We start from the raw sequence: 26,668 nt of genomic DNA, 5'->3' as shown, positions 1-26,668 counted from the left end.
GCTAGAGTAACAGCAGGAATAGATCGAGGAGACTCCTCCCTTCCTTTGGTTCCAAGTCTATCCAGAGTTCCAAATTAGCATTCACTGGAGACTTGACACTTGGCCAGAAATAGTTTAGAGCAGATCTAATTTGTTTAAATTTATTCATCGCCATCTAACTGATGCTTTACTTGACGAGCTGTGCAGAAACCTCTGACTTAGCCGACAATAACTGCCTAACATTTGTACATATTGGATTGGTCAGTAACAATCTGTTCTCTTCCCAATATGAACACGTCAGAAATAGAGCATTTGTACTTTGGAAGTTGTTCAATTAACTGTATGTTAGGGGTGGGACTAGGGTGTGTTGGGGTTGGGGGTGGGCCTGGGGTGGGTTGGCGCTGGGGTTAGAGGGCGGTTGGGGTTAGGGGTGGGCCTGGGGTGGGTAGACTTGGTTTATACTCTCTAGAATTTAGGAGATTGAGAGGGGATCTTATAGAAACTTACAAAATTCTTAAGGGGTTGGACAGGCTAGATGCAGGAAGATTGTTCCCGATGTTAGGGAAGTCCATGACAAGGGGTCACAGCTTAAGGATAAGGGGGAAATCCTTTAAAACCGAGATGAGAAGAACTTTTTTCACACAGACAGTGGTGAATCTCTGGAACTCTCTGCCACAGAGGGTAGTTGAGGCCAGTTCATTGGCTATATTTAATAGGGAGTTAGATGTGGCCCTTGTGGCTAAGGGGATCAGGGGGTATGGAGAGAAGGCAGGTACGGGATACTGAGTTGGATGATCAGCCATGATCATATTGAATGGCGGTGTAGGCTCGAAGGGAGATTCACCACTCTCTGTGTGAAAAAAGTTCTTAAAGGATTTCCCCCTTATCCTTAAGATAGGTGAAACGTCACCTATCCATGTTCTCCACTGATAGAAACATAGAAACATAGAAATTAGGTGCAGGAGTAGGCCATTCGGCCCTTCGAGCCTGCACCGCCATTTAATATGATCATGGCTGATCATCCAACTCAGTATCCCGTACCTGCCTTTTCTCCATACCCTCTGATCCCCATTGGCCACAAGGGCCACATCTAACTCCCTCTTAAATATAGCCAATGAACTGGCCTCAACTACCCGCTGTGGCAGAGAGTTCCAGAGATTCACCACTCTCTGTGTGAAAAAAAGTTCTCCTCATCTCGGTTTTAAAGGATTTCCCCCTTATCCTTAAGCTGTGACCCCTTGTCCTGGACTTCCCCAACATCGGAAACAATCTTCCTGCATCTAGCCTGTCCAACCCCTTAAGAATTTTGTAAGTTTCTATAAGATCCCCTCTCAATCTCCTAAACTCTAGAGAGTATAAACCAAGTCTATCCAGTCTTTCTTCATAAGACAGTCCTGACATCCCAGGAATCAGTCTGGTGAACCTTCTCTGCACTCCCTCTATGGCAATAATGTCCTTCCTCAGATTTGGAGACCAAAACTGCACGCAATACTCCAGGTGTGGTCTCACCAAGACCCTATACAACTGCAGTAGAACCTCCCTGCTCCTATACTCAAATCCTCTTGCTATGAAAGCCAACATGCCATTCGCTTTCTTTACTGCCTGCTGCACCTGCATGCCTACCTTCAATGACTGGTGTACCATGACACCCAGGTCTCGCTGCATCTCCCCCTTTCCCAATCGGCCACCGTTTAGATAATAATCTGCTTTCCCGTTTTTGCCACCAAAATGGATAACCTCACATTTATCCACATTAAACTGCATCTGCCAAACATTTGCCCACTCACCCAGCCTATCCAAGTCACCTTGCAGTCTTCTAGCATCCTCCTCACACCTAACACTGCCCCCCCCAGCTTAGTGTCATCCGCAAACTTGGAGATATTGCCTTCAATTCCCTCATCCAGATCATTAATATATATTGTAAATAGCTGGGGTCCCAGTACTGAGCCTTGCGGTACCCCACTAGTCACTGCCTGCCATTGTGAAAAGGACCCGTTTACTCCTACTCTTTGCTTCCTGTTTGCCAGCCAGTTCTCTATCCACATCAATACTGAACCCCCAATGCCATGTGCTTTAAGTTTGTATACTAATCTCTTATGTGGGACCTTGTCGAAAGCCTTCTGGAAGTCCAGATACACCACATCCACTGGTTCTCCCCTATCCACGCTACTAGTTACATCCTCGAAAAGCTGCCTGACCCGCTGAGTTACTCCAGCACTCTGTGAAACGTCACCTATCCATGTTCTCCACAGATGCTGCCTGACCCGCTGAGTTACTCCAGCACTCTGTGAAACGTCACCTATCCATGTTCTCCACAGATGCTGCCTGACCCACTGAGTTACTCCAGCACTCTGTATCTCTCCATTGATGTTATGTTTTATTCCAGGCCAAGTTTTGGAAAACACTCTTTCCCAAATTCTTTGTCAATTTCCTCATGACTACTTTTATAGGGCTCTTCAAAAAAACTATTTTAGAAGAAAATAAAGGTTTATGGTAATCTTGCATTTTCCACATCAGATTCCCACTATAGCTCTGACCAACCTAAGTGGTATATTTTCAGTCATCGGTTCTCCATCATCCTGACCGACCGGCCGGTCTCAGCAGTGGTTGTAATTTCACTGGGAACATGTTGTTCCTTTTAATTTGCAATTGGAGCAGATTCTGTCTCTAAATGAGATCATCCATCAAGTGTGTGATTCAAACCCAGCCTCCTCCATTGCCAGAGTTAGACCACACACAACTCCTGATATTCCACTTGGGTCTCTGACAACCCAGCGGTATAAACAATCTTCAGTTTTAGGTAACTCGCCAACAAACCCCCCTCCCTCAAAGTCCCTCCCCCTCCCACTATCCCACCCAGTCCATGTCCTTCCACTTACACCCCCAGCTCGGGTTGATATTTCACCCTGTTCACTCCTTGTCTCACAACCATCAGTGTAGAGCTGCGTGCTGGGATGCTCCTGAACTCAGTGTCCGTGAAGGTGTGCGTGTGTGTGTGTGTGTGTCCGTATCCATGTAAGCATGTGCGCCTGTGCATGTGTGTGCGTGCGCGTGTCCGTGTGTGTGCACGTGTGTTAGTGTGCGTTTTAGTGTGTGTTAGTGTGTGTGTGCGTTTGTCCATATCCATGTGAGCGTGTGCGCCTGTGCATGTGTGTGCGTGCGTGTCCGTATCTGTATGAGTGGGTGTATGCATGTGTGTTAATGTGCATGTTAGTGTGCGTGTTAGTGTGCATGTGCGTGTTAGTGTGCATGTGCATGTTAGTTTGCATTGGTGTGCGTGTTAGTGTGCGTGTTAGTGTTGTGTGCGTGTACCTGCCTGTGAGAGGGAGACGGTGCCCCTTTAATTTTTTTTATGGCCTTAGTGTTGCTTGTCTTGCGTGGAACCAGGGTTTCCATTTGACTTTAATCTGTCCTCTCTGCTCACTAACGCTGACTAAGTATTCTTTATTTTTAGCATTCTTCAATTTGTACAGCTGTGATCATTTGAAATGGAATGTGTTATCCCAGATATAGTTGAACATTTTTCCTGTAAATCAAAATCATTTCTCGTTTAGGTTTATTATTGTCACATGTACTGAGGGTGAGTGAAAAGCTGTGTTTTGCATGTTATCCAATAAGATCAGATAAGATCCATCTAGAAACACTCCAGTTAGACTAACTGGTCTGAAATTCCCCGTTTTCTCTCTTCCTCCCTTTTTAAAAAGTGGGGTTACATTAGCTATCCTCCAGTCCTCAGGAACTACTCCAGAATCTAAAGAGTTTTGAAAAATTATCACTAATGCATCCACTATTTCTGCGGCTACTTCCTTAAGTACTCTGGGATGCAACTTATCTGGCCCTGGGGATTTATCGGCCTTTAATCCATTCAATTTACCTAACACCACTTCCCGGCTAACCTGGATTTCACTCAGTTCCTCCATCTCATTTAACCCCCGGTCCCTTGCTATTTCCGGCAGATTATTTATGTCTTCCTTAGTGAAGACAGAACCAAAGTAGTTATTCAATTGGTCTGCCATGTCCTTGTTCCCCATGATCAATTCGCCTGTTTCTGACTGTGAGGGACCTACATTTGTTTTAACTAATCTTTTCCTCTTCACATATCTATAAAAACTTTTGCAATCAGTTTTTTATGTTCCCTGCCAGTTTTCTTTCATAATCTATTTTCCCTTTCCTAATTAAGCCTTTTGTCCTCCTCTGCTGGACTCTGAATTTCTCCCAGTCCTCTGGTAGGCTGCTTTTTCTGGCTAATTTGTATGCTTCATCTTTTGTTTTGATACTATCCCTGATTTCCCTTGTTATCCACCGATGCACTATCTTCCCTGATTTATTCTTTTGCCAAACTGTGTATATATTTATATAATGGTATATGGACACACTGATCTGTTCTGTATTCGTACCTACTATGTCCTGGTGTGCTGAAGCAAAGCAAGAATTTAACTGTCCTATCAGGGACACATGACAATAAACTCTCTTGAACTTGAACTTGAGATCCCGTTGTACTTCCCCTTTTCCCAATTTGACACCATTTAGACAATAACCTGCCTTCCTGTTTTTTGCCATCAAAGCGGATAACCTAACATTTATCCACATTAAACTGCATCTGCCATGCATCTGCCCACTCACCCAACCTATCCAAGTCACCCTGCATCCTCATAGCATCCTCCTCACAGTTCACACTGCCACCCAGCTTTGTGTCATCTGCAAATTTGCTAATGTTACTTTGAATCCCTTCATCCAAATCATTGATATGTATATTGTAAATAGTTGCGGTCCCAGCACCGAGCCTTGCGGTACCCCACTAGTCACTACCTACCTTTCTGAAAGGGACCAGTTAATCCCTACTCCTTGTTTCCTGTCTGCCAACCACTTCTCTATCCATGTCAGCACTCTACCACCAATACCATGTACCCTAATTTTGCCCACTATTCTATGTGGGACCTTATCACCCCCCACCCCACCCCCCCCCCCACCAACCCTACACCCCCCTCCCACACCCTACACCCCCCTCCCCAACCCCACACCCCCCCCCCCCACCCCCCCCCCTCACCACCACCCCCCCACCCCACCCCCCCCCCCCCCCCCCCCCCCCCCCCACCCCACTCCCTCCCCCACCCCCCCCCACCCCCCCCCCCTCCCCCCCACACCCCCTCCACCCCACCACCCACTGCTCCCCCAGGCTGGCATGTTCCAGAAGCCGTCAGTTTTTAACAGTATTATTTGGATTGCTTTGACCTAAGTTTTAAAGAGCCTGCTGCGCACACACACACACACACACACACACACACACACACACACACACACACACACACACACACACACACACACACACACACACACACACACACACACACACACACACACACACACACACACACACACACACACACACACTACTTGGTGAGTGATCAACGCCACTCAGAACGCTACAGCTGATGGTGACGTGAACACATGTATCACAGCATCGCAGTCACACCGTGTGGAAGCATGCCCTTCAGCCCTATTTGTCCATGTTGGCCATGCTGCCTAACCAAGGTAGTCCCACTCACCTATGCCTGGCCCGATCCATGTACGGTCAACATGTCTTTCACTGTTGGAGTCGCACCCACCACCACCTCTCTCCAGAATCTCCTTCCATATCATTCCAATTTAATAAATTGGTGTACAATTCACTTTTGTAGTAATTTTTCTTATCTATCAAACGTTTGCAAGTTATATAATAAACTCAAAGTCCTTGTGTGATGGAATATTTTCAGTAAATAGCAGAAATACAGAGGGTGGTGGGTGTATGGAACGAGCTGCTGGAGGAGGTAGTTGAGGCTGGGACTATCCCAACGTTTATGAAACAGTTAGACAGATACATGGATAGGACAGGTTTGGAGGAATATGGACCAAACACAGGTAGGTGGAACTAGTGTAGATGAGTATGTGGTTGGTGTGGGCAAGTTAGGCCGAAGGGCCTGTTTCCACGCTGGGTCATTCTATGACTCTATGATTCTGACTGTGACTGTGTCTCTGTCTGTGTGTGTGTGTCTCTGTGTCTCTGTGTCTCTGTGTCTCTGTGTCTCTGTGCCTCTGTGCCTCTGTGCCTCTGTGTGACTCTGAGTCTGTGACTGTCTCTGTGACTCTGCCAGCCACTGAGTATGTTTTCTGAAGACTGCTGAACTAGGTGGAAGGTTGGACTGTAGGTATGTGGTAGATGAGAATCAGCGCGGTCTCTCTGGCTGATGGCAGCCTTGTTGAAGAGAGGAACGTCAACATTGAAGAGGAGAGGGGAAAGAGTGCAGGGAGTCCTGGGAGATGCTATGTTTGGTGCTATCTTCGTGAAACTAGTCTGACACCAATGATTATGGAGGCGAATTATCATATGTGTTACTTGCTTTTACCATGAGTCGTACATTGTGGAAACAGGCCATTCGGCCCAACTTGCCCACACTGACCAACATGTCCCTTCTACATTAGTCCTGCATTTTTGCCCAGATCCCTCTAAACCTGTCCTATCCATTGTGCGAGGAGATCCTCATTGAGTTGGAGTGTAGACTGGCCCCTACACCTCACCCTCATGGTGTCACAACCCCAACAACATTACATGGAGCAACATCATCGACTGTATTCACACATCACAAAGCCTGCGGATGAAGATCCTTTACTGATATTTTACAGGGTGAATCTTCAGCTCGACTGAGTTGGAATCTTTTTGTGGAAAACATCTGATTTTGTTTTATAGCTTTTCTACTTCAATCAGGGTTTCCATTTGACATTAATCTGACTCTCCTCACTAATGCTGACTAAAGTGGTCTTTAATTTTAGCATTTTGCAATTTGTACAGCTGTGATCATTGCAAATGGAATGTTTTATGCTGGATACAGTTTAAAATATTTTTCCAACAAATTAAAATCCTTTTTAGGTTTTGGTTTATTATTGTCGTCCATATCAAAGCGACATTTGTTTATGTTTGTTGCTGGTGTTTGGATTGGTCCACGTGTGACAATAGACAATAGACAATAGGTGTAGGAGTAGAGGCCATTTGGCCCTACAAGCCAGCACCGCCATTCAATGTGATCATGGCTGATCATCCCCAATCAGTGCCCCGTTCCTGCCTTCTCCCCATATACCCTGACTCCGCTATTTTTAAGAGCCCTATCTAGCTCTCTCTTGAAAGCATCCAGAGAACATGCCTCCACCGCCCTCTGAGGCAGAGAATTCCACAGACTCACCACTCTCTGTGAGAAAAAGTGTTTCCTCGTCTCCATTCTAAATGGCTTACTCCTTATTCTTAAACTGTGGCCCCTGGTTCTGGACTCCCCAACATCGGGAACATGTTTCCTGCCTCTAGCGAGGGCAGTTGTTGGGACGGAGAGCGAGTTAGATGTGGGGGGGGGATGGTGGGGGGGGGGGGATGGGGGGGGTGGGGGTGGGGGGGGGGGGGGGGGGGGGGGGGGGTGTGGAGGTGGGGGGGGGGGGGGGGTGGGGGTGGGGATGATGTGGGGGTGGGGGGGATGGTGCATCAAGGTGACCCAGGGGACAGAGTTGTGGACCAGAGGTGTGGGGGTGGGGACGGGGGGGGGACAAGATGCCATCTCCGTGCTACTGGTCAAATGTGTCGCTGACAGGGCGGCACAGTGGTGCAGCGGGTAGAGCTGCTGCCTCACAGCGCCAGAGACCCGGGTTCGATCCTGACTACGGGTGCTGTCTGTATGGAGTTTGTACGTTCTCCCCGTGACCTGACCTGCGTGGTGCGGTTTACTCCCACACTCCACGTGCAGGGTTAGAGGTTAATTGGTTTGGTACAAGTGTAAATTGTCCCTAGTGTGTAGGTTAGTGTTAGTGTACTGGGATCGCTGGTCAGCACGGATTTGGTGGGCCGAAGGGCCTGTTTCCGTGCTGTGTCTCTAAAAGCAAACAAAAAAACTAAAACTGGCCAACTGCGCAGTGGTGCCGAGCTCGTCTCAGTCATGTTGTAGTGTGGGCTGAGGAATAGGCAGCCATGTGTAGGGACTGGGAGATGGGATAGTAGTGATGGGTGGTCGTGAGGTGCTGAATGGCCTCTCCATGTATCTGACATGGGCTGTACAAATGTAGAACACGGCACTCCTATCACGGCTGACCCACTGGTTATATTAATGTTGCTTGGCTTTGTCTCACTTTAGTCTTTTTAAAGTAAGGCTTGCTCTTGCTGTAGTCCGTAATGTGTAGGTTTCTGGTCGAGTTTGTGTGTATCTTCACACGCTCTTGTCCTCCCTGTTTCTCCCTGTGCTACATTATACGTAACACTGCAGCGTTGAGTTTGGCCGTGTCGTGGGTAAAGCTCATTTACAGCAGAACCTCACCCCGCGCCTGGTCCACTCTCCCTCACCCTCCCCTCACCCTCCCCTCACCCTCCCCTCACCCTCCCCTCACCCTCCCCTCACCCTCTCCCCACCCTCTCCCCACCCTCTCCCCACCCTCTCCCCACCCTCCGCAAGGCTACGTCAGCACCAAGATGTCCATGAATGGGTGTCCAAGCCTTAACCTCAGCTTGTTTCACACTGGGCCATTGGATCTCCAGTGGTGGATGAAGGAAGGAGGTGAGGTTGGCAGGTATCATGGCAGGGGGACGTTACAGAGAGAGGGATAAATCTGTGGGGAGATTTGTGCAGAATTGTAAAATAGTCATCATTCAACATCAGTAAGAAACGCAGTTTCCATTGGGTTGTTCCAACACTGTTGTGTGATATAGTGAGTTAATATTTCAGCAGTTTTAATTGGTGCAGCAATTTCTTTATCTGAAGTATATATATATTTTAATTTTCTGCGTCTTTAATCAGAATATACCTTTTCCAAATGTAAACTAGTGAGTGTTGTTTGTTCCCTGTCTCAGTGCACAGAGCCACAGAAGTTATTCAACATTGCCAATGAGCTACTTCACACTGAGGAAGCATATGTGAAGAGACTGCACCTTCTGGATCAGGTATCGGGAATATTCATACATTGTTCCAATCTGAGGAATTTGTGCCTTGAAATTGTGTTTTATTGTGAATGAACGAACGGCTGTAACTTCAACCCTTCCTTGGCTGCTTTCCAAACATCTCTGTGAAAGTTACCCAGTTTTACCCAAAGCAGAACAAACCTAACCGCCCCGAACCAATCACAGCCCAAACTGGTAGTTTTGCAACTAATTGGCATGAGTCAAAAATTAACATGCTTTAATTTTGTGCTATTCCCAATTATACAAATGTCTTCATTATACAAAAGCCGCCATGAATGTACAGAAACATTCCTCACCTTGTCAAACCCGTTCAGCTCACGACTCACAGAATATTCACCAAACATGTAGAGACGATGTAGAGACGACTGAGCCATCCTCTCTTCATTCCCTCACTGCAGACCAACGTGGGGTCACTCATGTCTCTTGTTTGTGTAGACAGCAGTTTGTGAAAGTACTTGAGCATTCAGTTGTGGTTTAAGTTGGATATAGTCATAATAATAACGCATTATTAAACCTGCTCCACACTGTAAACAATGAAATATTCTCCATTAATTAATTTGTATTAAATGTGAGGGTGTGCGATTCAAAGTAGTTGTAAACATGAAGAATATTTGCCTTATATTGGGTGCATCTGAGAGCCGTGATGGTCTGTCTCTGAACACAAGTGTCTGTCCAACACCTTTATACATTTGGCTATGAATTTCAGACTGTAAGGACATGCGATTATACGCACATTACTGCAATATCCCGAGATAGACAGATTCTTGATTAGTACGGGTGTTAGGGGTTATGGGGAGAAGGCAGGAGAATGGGGTTAGGAGGGAGAGAGATCAGTCATGATTGAGTGTCGGGGTGGACGATGGGCCGAATGGCCTAATTCTACTATCACATGACCTTATGATCCAGGGTAGTTGCATCTTTTTGATGTGTCATTGTTAAAGTCAGAAGAATGTCTCGGCTGAGAAACATTCTCAGTTCTGTACAGGGATCTAAAATGCCAGATGGGGCTTGGAAATAAAAGTTACAGTTTACCAAAGTTCTCTCCAGCACCTCTTGCTAAGATAGATTTAAACTTTTCAACATACCTATTATATCTTTGATTGTCACACGATATTTTTGTGGCAGAATTTGTAAGCCATTGTGGGGTGATTTCCCTGGTGATTTGCTGATATAATCTCTTGTACCGTTCTGTTCCCAGGTGTTTTGCACTAAGTTGACTGAAGCCGGTATTCCACCAGATGTGATCACCGGAATCTTCTCCAACATTTCCTCCATCTATTGCTTTCATGACCAGTTTCTTCTGCCGGAATTAAAATCCAGAATTAAAAAAGAATGGTGAGTCAAGAATTTGAATAATCTGCTAGTCGAGACATTGAAACTTAAATGCATTTGAAGACTGTTTCTACAAAAGTCACAATCTTTACCATTCCATCCAATGCTGGAATGTTGACAAATTCTAAACCTGTGGAACGAGTTTCCATGCGATGTGATTTATTATTCAGAATGCAAAATTATTGATCACCATCTGTTTGTTTTGGACTGGTTGAACACAAAAGAATTCAAACCGATCAGATTGGGAAATTGTGGAGGAAGGAACTGCAGATGCTGGTTTAAACTAAAAAGCTGGAGTAACTCAGCGGGACAGGCAGCATCACTGGAGAGAAGGAGTTGGTGACGTTTCGGGTCGAGACCCTTCTTCAGACTGGGGGTTAGGGGAAAGGGAAACGAGAGATAGAGACAGTGATGTAGAGATATATCAAACAAATGAATGAAAAATATGCGCAAGAATCACGATGATGAAGGAAAGGTGGAGGCTACAGTGGTCCATGTGGAGTTTCATTGTCTGTATAACTCGTTCTCACTTCGCCCACACCCAACAGCGCTCCATTCAGCTGTCGTCTGAGGTTGCATGACCTGCCCTCTGTTGCTGCCCTGCCCTCTGTTGCTGCACCTGCCCTCTGTTGCTGCACCTGCCCTCTGTTGCTGCACCTGCCCTCTGTTGCTGCACCTGCCCTCTGTTGCTGCACCTGCCCTCTGTTGCTGCACCTGCCCTCTGTTGCTGCACCTGCCCTCTGTTGCTGCACCTGCCCTCTGTTGCTGCACCTGCCCTCTGTTGCTGCACCTGCCCTCTGTTGCTGCACCTGCCCTCTGTTGCTGCACCTGCCCTCTGTTGCTGCACCTGCCCTCTGTTGCTGCACCTGCCCTCTGTTGCTGCACCTGCCCTCTGTTGCTGCACCTGCCCTCTGTTGCTGCACCTGCCCTCTGTTGCTGCACCTGCCCTCTGTTGCTGCTCCTGCCACCTGCCCTCTGTTGCTGCACCTGCCCTCTGTTGCTGCACCTGCCCTCTGTTGCTGCACCTGCCCTGTGTTGCTGCACCTGCCCTGTGTTGCTGCTCCTGCCCTGTGTTGCTGCTCCTGCCCTGTGTTGCTGCTCCTGCCCTGTGTTGCGGCTCCTGCCCTCTGTTGCTGCACCTGCCCTCTGTTGCTGCTCCTGCCCTCTGTTGCTGCTCCTGCCCTCTGTTGCTGCTCCTGCCCTGTGTTGCTGCACCTGCCCTGTGTTGCTGCTCCTGCCCTGTGTTGCTGCTCCTGCCCTGTGTTGCTGCTCCTGCCCTGTGTTGCTGCTCCTGCCCTGTGTTGCTGCTCCTGCCCTGTGTTGCTGCTCCTGCCCTGTGTTGCTGCTCCTGCCCTGTGTTGCTGCTCCTGCCCTGTGTTGCTGCTCCTGCCCTGTGTTGCTGCTCCTGCCCTGTGTTGCTGCTCCTGCCCTGTGTTGCTGCTCCTGCCCTGTGTTGCTGCTCCTGCCCTGTGTTGCTGCTCCTGCCCTGTGTTGCTGCTCCTGCCCTGTGTTGCTGCTCCTGCCCTGTGTTGCTGCTCCTGCCCTGTGTTGCTGCATCTGCCCTGTGTTGCTGCTCCTGCCCTCTGTTGCTGATGTCCCAGCTGAGGACTATTGGGGCCCTAACGCCAGGCTACTTTCCTTCCATGATGCAGCCATTTCATGACTGAATTTTACTTGATGTAACTATTATATATTTTGGGCGATTCCACACATATTCTGCAGTGGGGCAAACTGCGTCAGTATTGGGATTTCCACAGCTAACACAGGTGTGCACAGCGGAATTGGTTTCAGGTCTGTAATATAACGATGGTGAGATCTGACAGACGGCAGCCAGACCATCCAGGAGAAGGATTTCGGCCCGAAACGTTGCCTATTTCCCTCGCTCCATGCTGCACCCGCTGAGTTTCTCCAGCATTTTTGTCTACCTTCGATTTTCCAGCATCTGCAGTTCTTTCTTAAACATCCAGGAGAAGATGTTGCTGCAGGTTTCTGACCTCGACAGATTCTGAAGGTTGTGAGGTGCTGAGTTACAGGGAGATAAAGGAATAAAGGTTGGTGTCTTGGAGATGTTCCCGTGCACCTGCTTGTGGCACTGATAGAAATGTATTCTTGCTCAGTCTCTCAATGATAAATCTTCACGGTGTCAAGTTTATGGAACCATTAACTACCCACCAGACATTTGCCAACTGAAGCAACAAAGTCGTGTTGGTCGATGATTCATTGTCTTCCAGCCTGGAACTAACAGGATGTCATTGTGACAATTTCAGCTGTGATCATTATGCTTTTCTGTTTAAATGACAGGGATAAAAACCCACGACTAGGTGATATTCTCCAGAAACTTGCTCCCTTCTTAAAGATGTACGGGGAATATGTCAAGAACTTTGATCGGGCAATGGATCTGGTGAACTCCTGGATGCAGCGATCATCTCAGTTTAAATCCATCATTCAGGACATTCAGGTGAGTTTTCCACAAATGTAGGACATGCTTTAACGTTCATCTAGCTTTTCATTTATAGAAGATAGACACAAAAAGCTGGAATAACTCAGCGGGTCAGACAGCTTCTCTGGAGACAAGGAGCAGGTGACATTTTGGGTTGAGACCCTTCTTCAGACTGCGAGTCAGGAGAAAGGAAAACGAGAGAGATAGACAGTGATGTAGAGATATGGAACACATGAATGAAAGATATGATGATAAGGGAAAGCTGTGTGCTAGGTGAGAACATGTCCATTTATAGTCCTAGAGGTACAGTCCAGACACAGGGATGATGACCCATTATCTTAGACACTCATTTATGCTCAATCTACATTCATACCATTTTTTAATTAAAGTTATTAGAGTAAGAACCGGAGATACTGGACAATCCCAGCAGGTCAAACACCTTCATCAGAAGCTCGAGTATTGATGACATGTTAATTCTCCACAGGTGCTGACTGACTGCTGAGTCTTCCCAGCATTTTTCAGTTTCTATTTCAGTTTTTCAGATGCTGCATTTTTGACATTTCTCTGTGACCACATCCTGACAATAATGTATGATCATATAGATGCTTAAATCTTGATAGTTTCAAGGCCTCTCTGAGAGATCTTGACGCCGATGTGTACTAAACTAAAGTGAGATGTGTACACTCACAGAGGAGTATCTGTGCACCCTCTAGTACAGGGATCCTATCTGTGGCTGCGGCTTCAGGCAGGGCCATGCACTGACACTCACTAGCGACGGGGCAATGGATGCAACGGGGCAATGGATGCAACGGGGCAATGGATGCAACGGGGCAATGGATGCAACGGGGCAATGGATGCAACGGGGCAATGGATGCAACGGGGCAATGGAATGGGGCAATGGATGCAACGGGGCAATGGATGCAACGGGGCAATGGATGCAACGGGGCAATGGATGCAACGGGGCAATGGATGCAACGGGGCAATGGATGCAACGGGGCAATGGATGCAACGGGGCAATGGATGCAACGGGGCAACGGATGCAACGGGGCAACGGATGCAACGGGGCAACGGATGCAACGGGGCAACGGATGCAACGGGGCAACGGATGCAACGGGGCAACGGATGCAACGGGCAACGGATGCAACGGGGCAAAGGATGCAACGGGGCAACGGATGCAACGGGGCAACGGATGCAACGGGGCAACGGATGCAACGGGGCAACGGATGCAACGCAACGGATGCAACGGGGCAAAGGATGCAACGGGGCAAAGGATGCAACGGGGCAACGGATGCAACGGGGCAACGGATGCAACGGGGCAACGGATGCAACGGGGCAACGGATGCAACGGGGCAACGGATGCAACGGGGCAACGGATGCAACGGGGCAACGGATGCAACGGATGCAACGGGGCAACGGATGCAACGGGGCAACGGATGCAACGGGGCAACGGATGCAACCAATTCCTTACCTTCCCCGACTCAGCTGAGAGATGAGGAAAGAACAGCATCAATGCAGAGTCATTCTGCACAGGAAATTCCGGAACCATCTCAACTGTCTGCTTTACAAATCCAGTTGTGGAGCCAGAGGGTTAGACGTAAATATCCAGGCACAAGAAACTGCAGATGTTGTTTCACAAAAGAAAACACAGAGTGCTGGAGTAACTCAGCGGGTCAGGCAGCATCTGTGGAGAACATGGATAGGTGATGTTTTGGGTCTGAAGAAGGTTTCCAACCTGAAACGTCACCTATCCATGTTCTCCACAGATGCTGCCTGACCCGCTGAGTTACTCCAGCACTCTGTGTCTTTAGAAGAAGTCATCTATCCTGGTGACATTATGAGTTATTCCTTGGTTGAGTTTGCTGATTGCTTTGTCTAACTGTTCAACAGAAGCAGGATGTGTGTGGGAACCTGACCCTACAGCACCACATGCTAGAACCTGTGCAGCGAATCCCTCGCTACGAGATGCTGCTGAAAGATTACCTGAAGAAACTGCCTGAGGATTCTCTGGATCGCAAAGATGCTGAGAGTAAGAAACGTAACCTCTTCAAATTGAAGCTTCATATGAACGATACTCAGATGAATCAATCAATCTTGATATTGTGCCCTGGGTTAGACAATAGGTGCAGGAGTAGGCCATTCAGCCCTTTGAGCTAGCACCACCATTCAATGTGATCATGGCTGATCATCTACAATCAGTACCCAACTATATATATCGTAAACCAGAAACTCTTGGTGACTATTGTTTAAAATGGTTCGATGGGTTTTTATAAATTTGTTCTGATCACTGAATGAAGTTGGTGTTTGATGGAATACAGGAAGTGGAAGGGCACAACTTACCTGGGTATTGTTGTGTGGGTAGGGAGATGTGGGCAGACGAATGGCAGATGGAGTTTAAATAGCGACTGTGAGTTGTTGTACTTTGGGGGATGGAATGTAGGGGGAAGGTTCATGACAAAACCCTTAACAACATTCATGTTGGGGAATCATGGCTCCCTGAAAGTGGCAACACTAGTAGATAGTGGTAAAGAAGTCAAAGGGTGTGTTTGCCTTCACTGGGAGGGGCATTGATGACCACATATTGTGTGCAGTTGCAGGAAGTATGGAGAGGCTGCAGAAGATGTTCCCCAGAGTACTACCTGGATGAGAGGGCATTAACTTTAAGGAGAGTTTGGACAAGGGATTGTTTTTGTCCCAGAGCATCAGAGGTTGAGGTGTGAGCTGACAGAGTTGTATAAAATTGTGAGAGGGAGAGCTGGTGTAGACTGTGGAACCTTTACCCAGGGAGAACGTTTCAAAGAATAAAAGACATAGGTTTCAGGTCAGAGGGGCAAAATGTAAAGGAGATGTGTGGGGAAGTGTTTTACACAGAGGGTGGTGGTGGAGGCAGATACCATAGTCACAAGGTCATAAGGGATAGGAGCAGAAATAGACCATTCGGCCCCATCAAGTCTACTCCACCATTCAATCATGGCTGATCTATCTCTCCCTCCTAACCCCATTCTCCTGCCTTCTCCCCATAACCTCTGACACCCGTACTAATCAAGAATCCGTCTATCTCTGCCTTAAAAATACCCACTGACTTCACCTCTACGGCCTTTTGTTGCAAAGAATTCCACAGATTCACCACCCTCTGACTAAAGAAATTTCTCCTCATCTCCTTCGTAAAAGAATGTCCTTTAATTCTGAGGCTGTGACCTCTAATCCTAGACTCTCCCACTAGTGGAAACATCCTCTCCACATCCACTCTATCCAGGCCTTTCACTATTCAGTGAAGTTTTAATGATATTCCCCCCTCGTTCTTCTAAACTCCAGTGAGTACAGGCCCAGTGCCGACAAACGCTCATCATAGGTTAACCCGCCCATTCATAGGATCATTCTTGTAATGTTGTGATAGTGGAGCCTCTAGATTTACACATGGATGTGCGGGGAATGGAGGGGTGTGGATCATGTGTGGGCAGAGGAGATGAGTTTAACCTGGCATCATATTTGGCACGGACATTGTGGGCCGAAGGGCCTGTTCCTGTGCTGTACTCTTCTATGTTCGATGTGCAAGATGCAGATACGTTCGGTGGCAGAAGAGATGGATTCATGAACTTTAGCCAATAACTGGGTCACATTGATTACAGAGGATTGTGAAACTCCTGCTGATCATAAATAATCATAATGGGACCCCTGTAAACTAGAATGTCGTTAGGTTTTATATGAGTGCACATTCTGCTAGATAGAAATGTCAGGCAGAACAATCACTGGCAGGTGGCAATTATTAATTGAAAACCTAATTAGTTTTGTTAAAACCAATAAACATTACTATAGAATGAAAAGTATATAATTGAGATAAATAAGTGAAAAGATATGAGGAGATTATGGAACCAAACAGTGAACATTCCCTCAGGGAAAGGAAAGGAAAGGAGCTGATGAGAGAAAGTCAATGATTGCATTGTGTGTAGACCACGCACGTCAGGGTGGTTCTGTGTCATTAGCTTTGTGACAGGCAGGAAGAGTGGAAAACTAACGAGCGATGTGTTTTAAATAATGAATGAGTTGTGCACGGGATGCAAATCGGCAGGTCAAAATAAAATGTAGCAATTAGGCAATGGGAAATGTGGGTGAACAAAATGTATATCCCATGTGTAATAAATAACTGGAGGTTTTGAAGATCTTACTCGCAAACCTTGCTTTTATTTTTCTTGACCTTAATTGATCATCTGCTCTTGAAGTGAGATGTTCGCCATGTGTTTTGTGGGGACATTGCCTAAAGCATGCATTAACTAGTTGGTGCATGAGAACGGATAATTGGACAAAATCTCAGCCATGGGTGATCAAACTTAATAGACAATAGGTGCTGGAGTAGGCCATTCGGCCCTTCGAGCCAGCACCGCCATTCAATGTGATCATGGCTGATCATCCCCAATCAATACCCCGTTCCTGCCTTCTCCACATATCCCCTGACTCCGCTATCTTTAAGAGCCCTATCTAGCTCTCTCTTGAAAGTATCCAGAGAACCGGCCTCCACCGCCCTCTGAGGCAGAGAATTCCACCGACATAAATCCTCACAATTCCCCAGAAATACCTTCTTAAATATCCCAAAGATTTTGCTCCACTATTGAAATGACGTCTCCTATTATTAATAATAATAGTAATGGATGGGATTTATATAGCACCTTTCTAGATACTCAAGGCGCTTTACATCGCATTATTCATTCATTCCTCAGTCACACTCGGTGGTGGTGAGCTACTTCTGTAGCCACAGCTGCCCTGGGGCAGACTGACCATGGGAAGCGTGGCTGCTAATCTGCGACTATGGCCCCTCCGACCACCACCAGTCATTCACACACATTCACACACAGGCAAAGGTGGGTGAAGTGTCTTGCCCAAGGACACAACAACAGTATGCACTCCAAGCGGGATTCGAACCGGCTACCTTCCGGTCGCCAGCTGAACACTTAGCCCATTGCACCACCTGTCGCCCTATTATTGATCATTGTGTTGAAAAGGAAGAAGGATGCCAATGGCTAAATCCTTGACCGGTTGGATTCTAGACCCTCTGTGCATTACCCAGTGTCTGATCAGCTGCAGACTCTCAGTTGTATCTTGTCCAAATTGTTCTGTAGTTCTGGAACTGATTCTGTTCCTCCCACTCTATTCCTTCTGTGACGTGTGGTTGTAGGTTTCTCAACTTCTGTATCAAAGCTGCAGATAAACGAGTCAGAGTTCTGAGCTGAGATTATCAGTTTGGGTGCGGGAGATGCAATCAGTGCAATACATTATTATTAATGCTAAAAAATACATAATATTTGTTTCTAAACCACCAGAGTAAATATGAACATGAGTGATAATTGTCAGGAAGAGAAGGAACATTGGTCACAGTAATTCCTAAAGAAGGGTTAGCTGTAAAAGCTGGATGATTCTAATATTATCCATGGTTGAGAACTCTCTGATGTTTATTCTGATGTCCTTTAATAATCTTCTATCTGCAGCACTTAACTTAATATCTCGTCTACATCTCGTATAAGATGCGTCGTGAATAAAACATTGCGCCTGTGCTGAGGATTTAGACGTGTGTGTGATGGAGATGAAGCACCTGTGGGTTGGGGATCTAAATAATGTGGGCGAAGAAAAGGTTCAAAATGGGCTTTATGAACCGTAAATCTTTATGTCTACTCTGGATTTTAATGACTAAATCGATCCTGTTTTAAATTTTAGAATCGTTGGAGCTCATTTCAACGGCAGCGAACCATTCCAACGTGGCCATTAGGAAAATGGTGAGAAGATGTCATGTTTACCCACGCTTGCCGTGATGTTCACTGCCCAATGAATGTAGTTGAAATGTAATTGTAGCTGGACCTTGTTCATGCTCCTTAGGCCCAAATTAATTTATACATTTGTCACAATTGTCATTTTGATATAAAGAACAAAATCAGTTTGAAGCAACATTTATGAAGAACTTAGTTTCCATTTTTGCACGAGCCTCTTGTGGCTACACATCACATTCATGGTGATCACCACCACCAACCCTGCCCTGTACAAAAGGACACAGTGCTGGAGTAACTCAGCGGGTCAGGCAGCATCTGTGGAGAACATGGATAGGTGAAGTTTCACAGAGTGCTGGAGTAACTCAGCGGGTCAGGCAGCATCTGTGGAGAACATGGATAGGTGCAGTTTCACAGAGTGCTGGAGTAACTCAGCGGGTCAGGCAGCATCTGTGGAGAACATGGATAGGTGACGTTTCACAGAGTGCTGGAGTAACTCAGCGGGTCAGGCAGCATCTGTGGAGAACATGGATAGGTGAAGTTTCACAGAGTGCTGGAGTAACTCAGCCGGTCAGGCAGCATCTGTGGAGAACATGGATAGGTGCAGTTTCACAGAGTGCTGGAGTAACTCAGCGGGTCAGGCAGCATCTGTGGAGAACATGGATAGGTGACGTTTCACAGAGTGCTGGAGTAACTCAGCGGGGTCAGGCAGCATCTGTGGAGAGAACATGGATAGGTGACGTTTCACAGAGTGCTGGAGTAACTCAGCGGGTCAGGCAGCATCTGTGGAGAACATGGATAGGTGATGTTTCTGGTCGTGACCCTTCTTCAGACAGTGACCATCCCACATCTGCCCTGTACAGCCAGCATCCTATCTGTCTCATAGCCATTTGTAGCCAGATCCTGGACCAGGGAACCATTGCTACATCCTGCCGATTGCACACCATTGTGGCCACGGGTCAGTGTGGGCCACGGGTCAGTGTGGGCCACGGGTCAGTGTGGCCACGGGTCAGTGTGGCCACGGGTCAGTGTGGGCACGGGTCAGTGTGGGCACGGGTCAGGGTGTGGCACGGGTCAGTGTGGACACGGGTCAGTGTGGACACGGGTCAGTGTGGGCCCGTGTGGGCACGGGTCAGTGTGGGCACGGGTCAGTGTGGGCCCGGGTCAGTGTGGGCCCGGGTCAGTGTGGGCCCGGGTCAGTGTGGGCCCGGGTCAGTGTGGGCCCGGGTCAGTGTGGGCCCGGGTCAGTGTGGGCCCGGGTCAGTGTGGGCCCGGGTCAGTGTGGGCCCGGGTCAGTGTGGGCCCGGGTCAGTGTGGGCCCGGGTCAGTGTGGGCCCGGGTCAGTGTGGGCCCGGGTCAGTGTGGGCCCGGGTCAGTGTGGGCCCGGGTCAGTGGGGGCCCGGGTCAGTGTGGGCAGGGTCAGTGTGGGCACGGGTCAGTGGGGCCGGGGTCAGTGTGGGCAGGGGTCAGTGGGGGCACGGGTCAGTGGGGGCCCGGGTCAGTGTGGGCCCGGGTCAGTGTGGGCCCGGGTCAGTGTCAGTGTGGGCCCGGTCAGTGTGGGGGCCGGGTCAGTGTGGGCCCGGGTCAGTGTGGCCATGGGTCAGTGTGGGCCCGGGTCAGTGTGGGCCCGGGGGCAGTGTGGGCCCGGGTCAGTGTGGGCCCGGGTCAGTGTGGGCCCGGGTCAGTGTGGGCCCGGGTCAGTGTGGGCCCGGGTCAGTGTGGGCCCGGGTCAGTGTGGGCCCGGGTCAGTGTGGGCCCGGGTCAGTGTGGGCCCGGGTCAGTGTGGGCCCGGGTCAGTGTGGGCCCGGGTCAGTGTGGGCCCGGGTCAGTGTGGGCCCGGGTCAGTGTGGGCCCGGGTCAGTGTGGGCCCGGGTCAGTGTGGGCACGGGTCAGTGTGGGCCCGGGTCAGTGTGGGCCCGGGTCAGTGTGGGCACGGGTCAGTGTGTCAGTGTGGGCCCGGGTCAGTGTGGGCCCGGGTCAGTGTGGGCCCGGGTCAGTGTGGGCCCGGGTCAGTGTGGGCCCGGGTCAGTGTGGGCCCGGGTCAGTGTGGGCCCGGGTCAGTGTGGGCCCGGGTCAGTGTGGCCACGGGTCAGTGTGGGCCCGGGTCAGTATGGCCATGGGTCAGTGTGGGCACGGGTCAGTGTGGGCACGGGTCAGTGTGGGGGGGCGGGTCAGTGTGGGCCCGGGTCAGTGGGGGCCCGGGTCAGTGTGGGCCCGGGTCAGTGTGGACACGGGTCAGTGTGGGCCCGGGTCAGTGTGGGCCCGGTCAGTGTGGGCCCGGGTCAGTGTGGGCCCGGGTCAGTGTGGGCACGGGTCAGTGTGGACACGGGTCAGTGTGGGCACGGGTCAGTGTGGGCCCAGGTCAGTGTGGGCACGGGTCAGTGTGGCCATGGGTCAGTGTGGGCCCGGGTCAGTATGGCCATGGGTCAGTGGGGGCACGGGTCAGTGTGGGCCCGGGTCAGTGTGGGCACGGGTCAGTGTGGGCACGGGTCAGTGTGGGCACGGGTCAGTGTGGCCATGGGTCAGTGTGGGCCCGGGGTGAGTGTGGGCCCGGGTCAGTGTGGACACGGTCAGTCAGTGGGGGCACGGGTCAGTGTGGGCCCGGGTCAGTATGGCCATGGGTCACTGTGGGCATGGGTCAGTGTGGGCACGGGTCAGTGTGGGCACGGGTCAGTGTGGGCCCGGGTCAGTGGGGGCACGGGTCAGTGTGGGCACGGGTCAGTGTGGCCACGGGTCAGTGTGGGCCCGGGTCAGTGTGGGCCCGGGTCAGTGTGGGCCCGGGTCAGTGTGGCCATGGGTCAGTGTGGGCCCGGGTCAGTGTGGGCACGGGTCAGTGTGGGCACGGGTCAGTGTGGGCACGGGTCAGTATGGGCACGGGTCAGTGTGGCCACGGGTCAGTGTGGCCATGGGTCAGTGGGGCCGGGTCAGTGTGGACACGGGTCAGTATGGGCACGGGTCCATCAGCAGTAACCTGGAATGTGTGAGATTGTGGACGATCGTTTCTGTAAAACATCAACACAAAGAAATCAAACAAATGACCTGGATTCACATGAACTAAAATAACTCATTCTCATTGAGCCCACAGCTAACAATGGCTAACATTTGTTCCATATCTCTGTCTATATATATCTCACATTTCCCTTCGCCTGATTCTCAGTCTGAAGAAATGTCACTCATTCCTTCTCTCCAGAGATGCTGCCTGACCCGCTGAGTTACTCCAGCATTTTGTGTCTATCATTGAACTAAAATAAAGTTCTATATGAGGAGGCTGTAAACTTTTTTACACTGCACTTGAAGGCTCATTTTGTGCCTTTATAAATAGTGACAGTGAACAATAGATGGAAGCTTTGATTCATAAACATTTGTTTTCCTTGATTCCTGCAGGACTCAGCTTATCACTGACCTTTATATATATTTGCAATTTACTCACCGTTTCTGTAATTAATTCAGGGTTAGAAACGGTGATGATCATGAAATCATTTCTATAATTCCCCAAAATTAATCCCCTTTGGGATGTAGGAGGAGAAAAGGTAAGTCCATGGATAGCCTGCTCAGGACACGGTGGTGCAGCGGTAGAGCTGCTGCATCACAGCGCCAGAGGCCCGGGTTCCAACCTGACCAAGGGTGCTGTCTGTACGGAGTTTGTATGTTCTCCCCGTGACCATGTGGGTTTTCTCCGGGAGCTCCGGTTTCCACCCACGCTCCAAAGCCGTACAGGTTTGTAGTTAATTGGCTTGGTATGAATGTAAATTGTCTAGTGTGTATAGCATAGTGCTAGTGTACGGGGTGATCGCTGGTCAGTGTGGACTTGGTGGGCTGAAGGGCCTGTTCCCGCGCTGTGTCTAAATATATGAAGTGTATTTATTTCCGAGAGTGGCTGGCATTGTGGGGATCTGCTTGGGAGCTGCAGATTCGGCCACAGGAGCATGGGTAGAGATTGAGGAGAAGTTGAGTCACATTATTGCATTTCAATAAGCGAGTTCGGTATTCCGACTGGGCATGCCCAGGTCAAAGGTCACTGCATAAACAACCCTGTGGAGCAGTGGACCTTCATTTCTTCTGTTTGTTCCTGCTTTGATTCTTCGAGGAAAGAAAATATTACTTTCAAATTATGAAATACTTGTATTTATTGTTCCTTTGTTAAAAGCTAACATTATTTTGGTGTTTTTATTGCTTTCTGCTTTGGTGAGTGAGCGAGATCGTGGTCGGTGTCGGGCCCGGGTCTGTTGCGTTGTTGCTGGACCGTCCCCATCTCGGTCCCCGTCCCCTCCCGGGTGTCCAGCCCCTGATGGCCGGAGACGGCCGGAGGAGTCTGGCCGGGCGGGCAGCTGGCGCGGGGATGAGGCTGAGTTGCTGCAGCACTTTGTGTGTATGGCTGGTGCTCGGCTTTCGCTGGGGGAGGGGGTTGGCCGCTTGCGGTCCCCAGCCCGTTGGGTAACGGGATTGGGCTGGAGCTGGCGCTTGTTCTCCGCGCTGGCTGTGGGCCTGGGGCCGCTGGTGTCGACGGTCCGGGCTGTCGGTTGGCCCAGCGGGAGCTGAGCTGGGGTTGGCTGAAGAATTACATTGCCTTGATATTAGCAGAATAGTGAAAGGTCGTGAAATAGTGAGCACGATCGCGCTCACTCACCAAAGCAAAAAGCAACAAAAACGACAAAATAATGTTCGCTTTTAACAAAGGAACAATAAATACAATTAATTCATAGTTTGAAAGCAATATTTTCTATCCTCGAAGAATCAAAGCTGGAACAAACAGAAGAAATGAAGGTCCACTGCTCCACTGCTCTCCAGGGCTGTTTATGCAGAGTGACCTTTGACCTGGGCATGCACAGTTGGAATACCGAACTCACTTGTTATTGCAGTTCCTGGTCCACATGCAGTAAATGTTAGTCAGTGTGGACTGCAACCATGATGGTGGCCAGCAGGTGGTGATGTTGCAGCATTCTCTGTGCTGTCACGATGCATCTTTGGCCAGTGTGATGTTTGAGCCTCAGTAGTTAGGGCTGGAGTCATGCAAGCACATGGAATGCAGTCCATCACCAGCTGACAGGCTGTATAAATGGTGGAAAGGTCAATAACATCCTTGTGCTCGATACTGAGCCAGGGACGGAGGCTTGTGGCCGGAGAATCTAAGGTCCAGTTAAGGTTCTGCTCACCAATCATTGGGACGGTTTGTCAAGATATTAAACTGTCTTTATTCTGCAGGAAAAGATGAATAAGTTACTGGAAGTTTATGAAAGGCTTGGTGGTGAAGCAGATATTGTCAACCCAGCTAACGAGCTTATTAAAGAGGGCCACATCCAGAAGCTCTCAGCCAAGAATGGTTCAGCTCAAGATCGATACTTGTTTCTGGTAAGCTACCAAAATCATTACCAGGTTTGTAACAAGTATCAGTATTTGTTTTCCCCTCACATTTCAGCAGCTAAATTCCAACCCTTTGTCGAGAGTCAACATCAGTGAACCACAGCTCTGTTAGACAATAGGTGCAGAAGTAGACCATTCGGCCCTTTGAGCCAGCACCGCCATTCAATGTGATCAATGTTACTCTACACACAGGAGATGTGACAAAGGTGTGGGTATTGTCCGAGGCCCAGTGGTTTTGTGACAACCACAGCTGTCTCTCCCTGACACTGGGCACAGACAGTTGCTAAACAGAGCTTGTTATGTTGGCTTTATCTTCCATTTTGAGAACATAGTTTGTTATTCTTCCTCCCTTGCTGTTAATTTGTTAGCAGCAAATACACCATTGCATTTGAAGGAAGCAGAAAGAAATGTCTTTATCCGAGTCCCTCGTCAGCTGTTCAATCTTCACCACATACATTGTGGTGATTGAAGCAGGACAGTGGCCAGGGCTTTACTGACAGACCACGAGCTCAGTGACTGCGACAAATAGTTTCCATCACCAGCTAAACTCATTCAAGTACCAATTAACTTCCGAGAACATGTTTGACTCTGTTTGAGACAACTAACCCAATGTGTGTTTCTTAAAAATGTGCAATTGTACTTCATACAAGTATAAAACCACAGAGTGTGCAGTTCAAAATAATTTTATGTTATTTAATTTTGTAACAGTTTGATTATGGCTTTTGCACTGACGTTTATAAGGAAATAGTTGAATATTGAGACTATTTCAGTGATTTATTGAACTGTTATTATCCCCCATCAATTACAATCTTGAATAGAAATGAGACCTTGTTTCGAATCATTGTTCAATACTAGTTGTGCAGTAACCTGTGTACTGTTAGCTGCAGATCTACAGAAGTTGTGTATTATTACTGGATTACAACAGACGGGCACACGTTAAAATGAAGTGTTTTTATTTTCAGTTCAACAACATGATCCTATACTGTGTGCCAAAGCTCCGACTCATGGGACAGAAGTTCAGTGTCAGGGAAAGGATTGACATCGCTGGAATGCAGGTTTGTCATAGATGATACAGTGTGGAAACTTGCCTACACCGGCCAACATGTCCCATCTACACTAGTCATAGAGTGATACAGTGTGTAACCGGCCAACATGTCCCATCTACACTAGTCATAGAGTGATACAGTGTGTAACCGGCCAACATGTCCCATCTATACTAGTCATAGAGTGATACATTGTGGAAACAGGCCCTTCAGCCCAACTTGCCCCATCTACACTAGTCATAGAGTGATACAGTGTGGAAACAGGCCCTTCAGCCCAACTCGCCCAGATTGGCCAACATGCCCCATCTATACTAGTCATAGAGTGATACAGTGTGGAAACAGGTCCTTCAGCCCAACTTGCCCCATCTACACTAGTCATAGAGTGATACAGTGTGGAACCGGCCAAAATGTCCCATCTATACTAGTCATAGAGTGATACAGTGTGGAAACAGGCCCTTCAGCCCAACTCGCCCAGACTGGCCAACATGCCCCATCTACAATAGTCACAGAGTGATACTGCATGGAAACAGGCCCTTCAGCCCAACTTGCCCACACCGGCCGACATGTTTTGCAGAGCAAACTTGATGCTTGGAATAATTTAATCTCTTCTTCAGGTCCAAGAAAAAGTGAAATCGACTGTGACTCACACATTTACGATCGTAGGAAAGCAGCGATCCTTAGAACTCCAGGCCAGGTGAATACAATCCTTTAAATCATCGCCCTTATTCTGATTAAACTTTCTGTTCCGTTTGTACAATAAACGTGGATTGGAAATTTATGAAAGGAAGTTTTTTTAAAGCTTTTTTGAAAGTAAGAATTTAAAAAAAATAGTCACAACTATCAAGATAATTAATTCCCTAAAATGTGAATTTTTCAGGACTGAGGAGGAGAGGAAAGATTGGTTTCAGGTAGGGAATGTTCACCGAAAGATGATGTTACTGTTTCGTATTCCATCAATTCTGAAGTGGTTGTTAACTTCCATAAACACAGTGTTTTATTTAATTAGGTTATCCACGGGACCATCGAAAAGCACAAGCAAAACAGTGAGACTTTCAACAAGGCTTTCAATAGTTCCTTTTCAAGGGATGAAGAAAGTGCTCCAGATTCCCCAGTAAGTTGAACAGTTGATCAGTACAGCAATGCCCAATCTGCAGCCAATCAATGAAGCAGGGAAACAAACAGTGGCCATGGTGATTGTGAGATAATTGTTACCTGTAATGGAGCATGTAATGTCCACTGCATCTAACGCTGTAAATAGTGGACAGATAATCCGTTTAGTTCAACGATACAGCATGGAAACTTGGTCTTCGGCCCACCAAGTCAATGCCGACCCATTCTCACTCCTCCACTCCCTACACACAAGAGGCCAATTAACCTACAAATCGGCACATCATTGGGATGTGGGAAGAAACCCACACGGTCACAGGGAGAACGTGCAAACTCCACACAGACAGCACCGGAGGTCAGGATTGAACTCCAGTCTCTGGCGCTGTGAGGCTGTGCCATTGTGTGTGAAGTTTTCAATTACGAGTTGTGTACAAAAATCTAAATGTGAATTGATTCCACAAGTAGTAGCTCAACTCAAGAAACAAAAATATGTAGCCTCCTTGTGCTCTGTTTTATATTTAATTCACATGTTTAATCAATAATGTTTTATTATTAATGTTTAATGTTTTGTGTGTCAATTCCTGCCTGGCATTGTATGTCACTTGTGGGCGGAGCACCAAGGCAAATTCCTTGTATGTGAATACTTGGCCAATCAATGTATTCATTCTTTCATTGATAAGAGGCGACTATG

General features: G+C 48.3%; 1 protein-coding gene across 6 annotated transcripts in view; it reads left to right on the top strand.

Moving 5' to 3' along the window:
* The window catches only part of fgd (faciogenital dysplasia), a 121,636-nt gene that overhangs the window by 78,636 nt on the left and 16,332 nt on the right, over window positions 1-26,668 (top strand). For all 6 annotated transcript variants that reach the window (XM_055647493.1, XM_055647494.1, XM_055647492.1 and 3 more), the window contains 10 exons: window positions 8,837-8,926; window positions 10,143-10,279; window positions 12,578-12,734; window positions 14,604-14,742; window positions 18,420-18,478; window positions 23,669-23,815; window positions 24,790-24,882; window positions 25,485-25,564; window positions 25,748-25,778; window positions 25,877-25,981. In XM_055647493.1, coding sequence (XP_055503468.1) covers window positions 8,837-8,926; window positions 10,143-10,279; window positions 12,578-12,734; window positions 14,604-14,742; window positions 18,420-18,478; window positions 23,669-23,815; window positions 24,790-24,882; window positions 25,485-25,564; window positions 25,748-25,778; window positions 25,877-25,981 — 1,038 coding nt within the window. The remainder of the gene's footprint in view (window positions 1-8,836; window positions 8,927-10,142; window positions 10,280-12,577; window positions 12,735-14,603; window positions 14,743-18,419; window positions 18,479-23,668; window positions 23,816-24,789; window positions 24,883-25,484; window positions 25,565-25,747; window positions 25,779-25,876; window positions 25,982-26,668) is intronic.

This window comes from Leucoraja erinacea, chromosome 16 (assembly GCF_028641065.1).
Source record: "Leucoraja erinacea ecotype New England chromosome 16, Leri_hhj_1, whole genome shotgun sequence".
NCBI lineage: Eukaryota > Metazoa > Chordata > Chondrichthyes > Rajiformes > Rajidae > Leucoraja > Leucoraja erinaceus.
This window is presented reverse-complemented; position numbering and strand designations above follow the sequence as displayed.